Below are 9746 nucleotides of genomic sequence, written 5' to 3'. Positions count from 1 at the left end.
ACATCCTTATTTTAAATACACACGTGTCTGTGACTAGTATTCTTATTGACTAAACAAATTTCGTCATTTTTATGTGTGATATAAGAGATTAATTTATAAGAATGTATATCTATGTCACTAATAACGTGTATTGTCGCTTTCAAATGACGACCTTTTTATTTAATATAGCGTCTTATATTGCAATACATATTTACATTTGTTTTATAGGTATTTTGTGGATCGTATAGTAACCGAAACTATATGAATAAATCAAGCACCACAATTCCTGTAGTTTTAATATGTTTTCCTTTTAAAATCGATATTGCAAGGTTTAAAAAGCAGCTTGAAGAGGACCGAATATGGGTTAAATACCCTGTTAAAAAATTTTTTTGATTTTTTTAAGCTTGATCTAACTGAATTCATTCCATTTACATAATAAGGACCTGATGTGATGTATATTTTTGAGAGAAATCTATTGTTCTGAGGGGGTTCATATTGGCAAGTTGCACAACAAATTTGAGTATTGACATTGGCCGAATTGACCAACATCCTTAACTACTGTTTAAATGTTAACGACTATTATGTATGGAACGTAATTTTAATAATTGCCTGTAAGTGTAGCATATCTGTGTACTTAACTAGTAAGAAGTGCAATTAAAGGTGTTTGCATACTCGACCACTTTACTAATGACCAGTGCAATTGACATAGAGTACGCCGTAAGTAAGTCAATATTATCAAACGAAATGGGCATACACAACTGGTTCCTGTTAAGAGGTATACAACATAACGGTATCAGCAATAAAGCATTTACTTTGATCATATCATAATTTAAAAACCCTCGCCCAATTAAAACAAACCGACGTGCTTTCTATATTTTAGTGGTAAAGATGCACTGTGAAATATGTGCTTTATAAACACTTATGTATTGTTATAGTTGTATTTTTTTGAGTCAACACAATTGTTTCAAGTGCTTAAACATCTCTCAATTTCATTCAATAGTGAGGTATATTGGAGTTGCGATTGAGCTTAATCATGTAAAAGCGGGTCAACATTATTTACAAGTCTTTGTAAAATGCATTATAACATGACAAACGCTCTAGGAGTGAAATAGCGTAATGCTCAACTTTGTTTATTACACGGGTGTTATTACACTAGTTATATAACTATGAAATGACGTCATATTTTTGCCGAAATGACGTCATTATTCCAGCGAATTTCTTCAGTTAAACTCTTTTACAATGTAAATAAACGGTGGAAAGAGCATAAAAGAAAAAGAAAATGTGTTAGTTATGTTATAAATAGAATCTTAGATTCGTGGTCATTTTGTATTGAATTGATTAAACTCGTCATCTAAAAAAAGATAAAAACTCGGCAAGCCTCGTTTTTATCTGTATTTAGATGACTTGTTTAATCAATTCAATACAAAACGACCACTCATGCAAGATCCTATATTTTGACGATCCAGCTTGTATGAAACTAACAGAATAGTCTATCTATGTTGAAATGTACAACATTTCTATACATACATGTATTCACTGTTTTAATATTAGGAACGGGGCAGGTCTATATACATGTACTTAGGCAAGTGTTTGATTCTATACTATAATGTTATTAATTAGTTGAATTCATATTGGCTTTGTTATTGAGCTGAAGATAGCCGTTTTGGCCTGTCTAAAGCTCAATAAAAAAGCCAATATGAATTCAACTAATTAATGACAATTTTATTAAGTAACTTTATAATATGATTCAGCAAGAAAAGCTTGAATTTCACTTTCGAATTACAGGTTTTTGCTATTAAATGTAGTATAAAGTTTTGAAAAATATCAAAATTTTATGTTTTATACAACTTTTAACCTGTTTATATCCCATGCAAAATGCTTTGAAAATGTTATGTACACCAAAATACCTTTTGGGACATTTGAACTTTACCGATATGTAAAAAAGAATAGACAATCGTATAATTGTATCAATGCTAAGCGTTCAACATCTAACGTAACACCTAATAATCATTTTTATCCTATATATTTCTTAAGTATCGGGGGCTACGCTCCGAAACCCCCGCTTTGTCGATAGTGGTAAACAACTGCGTACCGGTTAAGTTCAATCTAGCCTACCTTTTATATCGTGTTAATTTAAAACGAAAATTTAATATTGTTGCAAGAGGAAACAAATGTTCCATGCATTTCATTTCATAAGAATAATTATTATTTAATTAATATTGTAATATGAAGGCGATATTACTGATAAAGCATAGAAACAATAGCATTTAAACTCAGTACATGATGACAGAAGCTTTCTAGACATTACATTATGCAGGAACACTACACTAGTCACAATTTGACAGGTCGCAAAATTATGCAAAATTTACCTGAATAACATTCCTGCCACACTGGATACACTACCGCTGTTTTTAATACAACTCAGAAAGATAATAAGGATTGTAAACTTACTTATTGCCATTAGGAATTGCATTTTTAATGTGTAAATCCTCCATGATTTCGAATTAATTTTGCTTTCGGCGCTCATTGTTAAGTTGTTATTTATGTGCGTTCAATATTGAACCTTACTGTTGTGGTTACACTGCGCTATTGTTATTGTCGTAAAAGGGAGCTGAAAATATTTGGGGCTGAGTACTGTAAGTATATTTTTAAAGGTTTAAACTTAAGCACCAAACTAAGAATTTAACTTCAAAATGGCGTCGAAAATTGTCGACATTTTAGATTATAATATAATGTCGAGTTTTTCCTGGTTTCTGATTGGCTGAATCTCGTATTGGCCGACCTTTTTCCGTATTGGCCGTGTTTTTCCCATATTGGCCGCCTTTTTCTCGTGTAATGCGAGTTTCGAGCTTTATTGGCGATTCTCGACTTGTATTGGGCGAACAAATTGAACACATTCTCGTCTAATATTATAAAGTTAATTAATAAAACATTTTACACTGAGCGATTTTGTCAACTATTATAGGCATGTTTTTATTATAAGCACGCCTTATTTTATATAGACTGAGGAATAATTGCACGAAGAAGAATATATTTCAATTATAAGTGCATTTATTGCTGTGTTTGTATATCGGTTATACACGTGTTTATAAGAATGTATGCCAAACTGAATTAATGATACCGCATGTAAGTGTTCATACGTTGTTCCAGTTGCCATGTTCACGCGAGCCTAGATTCACGATTGAGGATTATTGGTTTTCAATTGACATGACATATCAGGCCATAGTACTGTGGCAATTCCGATACATGCGTGTACATTTCAAACAGTCGTGGCTAATAAGCAAGAAAACTCTTGTAGAGATCATTATATATGGATTATAGTTAATGTTTATCTGATATTTCCGTTCGACACATATGTCAATGCATATGAATATAAATATTATTGTATGTATGTTCCAATAAGCGTGTATCAAACGGTTCATTTAGAGTTACGGATACCGTTGTGCTTAAGGTATGTTTTAAAATCTGATAGTTTGAGTATACAAGCAAATTTCACACAACAAGATAGTGTTTGTTGTCAAATGGAATATTTAATAATGTGTAACACATTCAAATAAATCGGCAAATAGGGGATATGTTTAACCCCTAAGAGTAAAAAAAAATTAGTTTTTGATATTTTGAAGAACATTTGTAGTTGCTGTAAAGAATTGATTAATGTATAATAATTTATAGAGAACTTACCCAGCCGTTGTAAATTGTGCGACAAGTAATGTTTCCAATCCATATCGAGATACATTATTGATGCCTGGTCAGTAGTTGTATAAACAAATTCGAATCAGCCTACTAAACATTCAAGTGTTACGAGGCAGCAAAATGATCTTAATGACGTAAAGCATTTTTTTACCGATGGGAAATGTTGTGTATTTCTGTTGTTGTTTTTTCGTGAAAATCTGTCGTCTGAATATTAAAGTAAAATGTGCAATAATGAACGTTAACGTTGGAAAGCTACGCGGCTTAATTTACAGAAATCATCTCCAACAATAAGTCCTGCTAGAGATTTTTAAAAAGTTGGTTGGAATCCATTCTCAAAATATTAGTTGATAGGCAATGATCATGTACTAATGTGTGCATATGTAAAGATATCTTGACGTGGTTGTGGGTTTTCGTTTATAATATTATACAATAAAATAAATAAAAAAATAAAATATAATATTATAAAATGCATTTAATAGCCGTCATAATATGCAATCATGGGTTTAAAATTCTGCAATTAAGAAAATATTTTACCAGAGCAGTGTAAAATAGTTCCTTTATAACAATATATACATATAACAAACTAGTATTCGTTATTTAACAAAATGGATATAAAATAACAATTGAAACATTATTTTGCAAAGCAAATAAATATAAATATTGAAGTGGATATTCGTGGTTATTTATTTATAACTTGTTTACCTGTTCACACCGCACAACTCTTCATACTTTTGATTGCAGAAGAAACTTTTGGTGCTTTAAAGACATGTACAATATTTGTTGACGAACATGTTTACATCATTGTCACACCATGCTACTGTTAATCATGATTATTTTTCAAAATGAGTGATCAGCATTCACCACCTTGAACTGTTTTATAATAATAAAATTTAACTGCATATATCAGTATGAAATACGTATAATTAATTTGATAGTAACTGTGTTTCGTTAATGTGATTACTATATATATAGGATCTGGCACGAGATGTCATATCATAACATATTTTATTAAACGAGTTCAGGAATTTTGTTAGTATGCGAGCCTTTGGCGAGCTTACTAACGAATTTCCTGAACGAGCTTAATAAAATATGGTATGATATGACGACGAGTGTCAGATCTTGTTATCACATGCTTTTAAATGAGAAATTTTAATAAATATTTACGCAAACATAATGATAAATCCCGAATGTTGTTTACATTTCGTGACCTCATTTGACGTTGCAACGTCATTTCGGCAAAATTGCAAAATGCAATTGGTCAATAAACGAAAACTAAGCCAATGAAAACGCTTCAAAATGTTGTATTACACATGTGTAATATAAAAATTATGTAATGGTTGTATTACATGGGAAACAGGGTATAGCATCTGATAAATATTAATATTATGAGTACTCTCATTAGATTTTTTTTATTTCAATGCGTGTTTTCGATGTTTGATGCAAATGCACGTATTTTAATCGACTGAAACAAAAAAAACATAAACAATATTTTTCCATCGGGTATCAAACATTTGTTTCTAAGGTCAAAAAGCAAACGTCTGAAATAAATTTATTACTTCATGAATTCGACCCAAATTGTATCTGCCATTTAAACAAAAACGACATAAAAAGTCTAAATTAAAGCGCCTGAAAGCCTTACGAATGTGTGTTGATGTTTATTATTGATAAATAAATAAATAATAATAAATCATAATGCTGCTATTATTTATCTTAGGAGAAAACTTGAAGAATATACCCAAAAGATATGCGTATACATGTTTGAACATCTTTCCTGTGATATTTTCCAATGAGAGTCATATTACATCACTGCTTTTGTCATATATATATATATATATATATATATATATATATATATATATATATATATATATATATATATATATATATATATATATATAAAGAATGATCACGTACAAAAGAGCAGAAACTTCCAAAAAGAGTCTTACCGAAAAGAAATTCCAGCTGATCTACCCTTTACTGTAAAAAGCGGTATATATATATATATATATATATATATATATATATATATATATATATATATATATATATATATATATATATATATATATATATATATATATATATATATATACATATATACATATATATATATATATTAAGAATGATCACGTACAAAAGAGCAGAAACTTCCAAAAAGAGTCTTACCGAAAAGAAATTCCAGCTGATCTACCCTTTACTATAAAAAGCGGCAAACACGGCTATAAAAGAAACTGCATAAATCCCATGGTTGAAGTCGCTGTTTTACAATATAACTATAACTTGATAAAATTATATTCGATTTCTTCGTTAGCCAAATATAAAATAAAACAATTGATACAGAGTTTGTGAAATGCACGAAATGTCAAATATACAATCGTAAAAATACTGGGAATCAATTTACTAACATTTAATAGTTGTCTGAAATCGATGTTTTATTACGGAATCAGAATTGTCTAAGTACAATGTAAAACCAATCGTAGCCATGTGCAAAATCACCATCTATCTTTCCGATGACAATAATTGTAGCGTCAGACATCCAGTATTACTACTGGTATTATCACGACTTGATGTTATCATGTACATTCCACTGAAAGGGTTCAATTACTCAGCATGACTTTTCGTTGCCAGACGGAACTTGGCCTAATGCTACTATTGAACATTCTTCTCTGAATCAGGATATTCGTTGTCAATAAAACTGGAAAGAGAACTCTATTGATAGCAATAATATTTCTTAGACGGATTCAGCTATAACGATTAATTCGCAGCGGTTTTCCTAGATTTGTGATGTATTTTTTTGCGGAAAGGACACATTTACCAAATCGAAATGAAGTATAGTTATTGTATGAGAATGAACTATTTTCATTAAAAAAACACTCAACCATCGAAAGGGGCTTTCTTCTCATCTTCAATCTTTTTTAATTAAAACATTCATCATACAAATACTAATTTTCCATAAATACATCACGATAAATAAATATATATTAAATGTAAAACAATCTGTGACGCTCACGATTGCAACGTATGATATTATGTATGTTCTCTCATTTCAGTAACAGAGCTGAGGACATTTCCCTGTTGCGGAGGCATTCTGGCTAAGCCAGATACGAAGGTAATTGTCCTGAGTGAATCAATGAGACCTGCTAAATATATGGCAAGTAAATGGGGGACTCAGGTAATATCGCGTGAAAGCATACCATCAACGAAATCCAGATGATGACATTATCTGAACGCGGAAACGGGTGATGTGCATCTGATCGACATTACCTACTGACACACACACAACGGAATAGTTAGATTTGAATTATTCGTGCTAATCAGCGAAATAATTTGTGGACGATTTCATCGCAAACGGATTGCACTATCGAAATAAGATTTTGTAAGAACTGTACGTTTGAGAACATCACATAGACTTATTTTATAGTCAATCCACATGCATGTTTTATCATGAAATCGAAAACTTATGTGATTATAATCAATCCGCATGAATTTTCTAGCAGAACATCTCTTCTGAAAAGATAACAAAAATGGTATTTATTAAGTTAAAACTTAATCTCTTCTTCAAAAAGGAAAACATGTTTGCCACGTGTTCGTTGTCTGCGTGATGCCAGTGTATATAACAAGAGCGCATGTTACCATCGGTGACAAACATAAGTCGAAACAACCGCGAAAGGGGCCGATTGTCCCCAAACATGTTTTTCATGTTTCAGATATCTTGCACACGCCTTATTGTGTGAGGACTATTTTCGTTACATGCATTGGTTGCATAATTGTTTCGGGGGGAATAGTAATGACAATCATCGGTTACAAACCAGGGATACTGTTACCTTGGTATAGATCGAACAATAATACAATTAATTTCAATGTTACATCACCATCGGCTGTACCGAGCGTTTTAGGTGAACCTGGACCTTTACGTGTACTTGTGTATATAGGACCGATTCTCATGGGGCTTGGAGTTTTCTTAGTTATGGTTGTTATAGTTTTGTTTTGCGAAATTAAGGATAGATATTTTAATAATATTTTACCAAAGGTACATCCTAAACAACGAGCAAAAAACCAGATATATGATCGTATTATTGAAGAATTTCGCAAGAATTATTTTCGCGGAATTGAAGTGCCGCTCAAACCAACAGTAAGAAGGAAAAACAAAAGTCGATTTTCTTTTTCACTTTCACGCAGTGGAAGTTTGCTGTCATTTGGAAGGAGACTTTCTCATGATTTTCAACGGCGAAAACGGAAACACAGTCGTGAGAGTCAGACTGAGAGAACACATCACCCAAAATATCGGAGGCCATCGATTAAGAAACTGACATACAACGATACATGGATGAAAACGTCGTCGCTGCCGAATATAAGACACAAAGAAAGCGTGCCAAGTATTTATCAATTGCAAGGAAATAAAAGCGATGCCAAAGAGACAACATTATCGCCAAAAGAACCCATAAAAGTTCCAGTTAAAATATTGAGCAATAATGGTCTGGACAACCCAGCGTTTACTGACTTGGCGATTGATTCACGAGTAAGGCCACCTTTGAAAAAACACTCCTCTTTGGATACCCATGATAGAAATACTCATGTGACAACTGTGATTGTTCATCGAGAAAAAGACAAATCTTACATGTCTGGCGGATTTTTACCCGAGCTAAATTGTTCGCGTACTGAGCCTGGGCAATCACCAAACTACGATGGTTACCTAGATGATTCTATAATCAATATAGATACTGATATTAACCTTATTCCAAACAACGAAATTTGTTTATCACCAGCAACACATATGTGTTATATAGACATTGATAAAGGTACAGATTCAGGGGGTTTTGGTATTCCTCAAGACCGACGTCGTGGCAATATTGATTCTTGCAAGTGTGATGAAACGGGTTTCTGCGAACTACATGCACTTGGTATGGATTCGCCGGAAGAATCGTTAAATTTATCGTGGGAAAACATTCCGTCGTCTTCAAACGAAAGACGAAATACCGAACCAATTGTGTTTTATAAAAGGTCGTTCAACAGTGTGACTAATTCCGATTCCCGGATGGGTTCACTTACTCAAAGTGTAGAGGGACACGCGGATGATAATAGCACACACTCGCCGCCAAAACATGCGTACCACCCCTTAACGCCGAGTAAGTTGTTTGGACGCTTTAAAACGAGTATTATGGTATGCAAAAGTGATTCTAATTTACCTCAAGTTGGAAAGCATTTATTACTACAAGAAACAGATTCAGACGTTATTTCTTTAGATTCTCTGAATTTGACTGACGATATGATGAAAAACTTTGAACTGAACAATAAGTCAAACACGTAAAATAATAAACAAGATAACTTGAACAACGAAATTGTTGCCAGTTTTATGATTAACCAACAGTATTATTTTATAAATGGTGCATGTCTGAACGTTTCATCATTGCATTAAGTCGACTTCTCATGTTCAATAGAATATTTAATTTGGTAAGCCTAAGCAGTATTTTAACATTACGTGCAAGTTTATTTGTAAATAGAAAATTACTAGACGGTCTACGAACGGTGTTTAATAAATGCATAAATCACCGATCCTTAAACAGTTTTCTGTAAATTTAACACTCAGACTACATTGCAATTTTAAATCTCTCCAGTAACTTTATGTTAGGGTATGTATATTACAGTTTTCAGTTCAGGTTTGTTTAATCTTTGCTTTTTAACGAAGCATACTGGTTTGTAACGATCAAAACTTTTGTAATAGTTTCAAAAAGCATAACACTAGTATGAAAAGATAAAATGATAAAATTTATAATCACTTATTTTTTTAAGATTAGTTATTATAATAAATGGATTTGTATTGATACAATGTTCTTAGAATAATGCACATTGTATAGCTACTTTAACAAATATCAACATTCTTTGGCTACATATTATTCGAACTCTGATGTTGTTGTAATGATCTAAATATATCTAATTATACCATGACATACCTTTTCAACAAAAAACACATTTTATGCATATATTATATTGATGAACACGCTATATAAATATTAATGGTACATGTATATACTAAACCATTGATAAATATCTAGCTATATTTTATCATAGTTCAC

At 31.8% G+C, this 9746-nt stretch overlaps 1 protein-coding gene across 1 annotated transcript; it reads left to right on the top strand.

The window, feature by feature from the left end:
* The first annotated feature begins 7067 nt into the window (after positions 1–7067).
* Positions 7068–9528, top strand: LOC127862640 (uncharacterized). The gene has a single exon (XM_052401843.1). It carries the CDS (start codon positions 7274–7276, stop codon positions 8978–8980), a length of 1707 nt encoding a protein of 568 aa, XP_052257803.1. The 5' UTR covers positions 7068–7273; the 3' UTR covers positions 8981–9528.
* The last annotated feature ends 218 nt before the right edge of the window (positions 9529–9746 follow it).

The sequence above is a fragment of the Dreissena polymorpha genome, chromosome 16 (assembly GCF_020536995.1).
Source record: "Dreissena polymorpha isolate Duluth1 chromosome 16, UMN_Dpol_1.0, whole genome shotgun sequence".
In the NCBI taxonomy this organism is placed as follows: domain Eukaryota; kingdom Metazoa; phylum Mollusca; class Bivalvia; order Myida; family Dreissenidae; genus Dreissena; species Dreissena polymorpha.
This window is presented reverse-complemented; position numbering and strand designations above follow the sequence as displayed.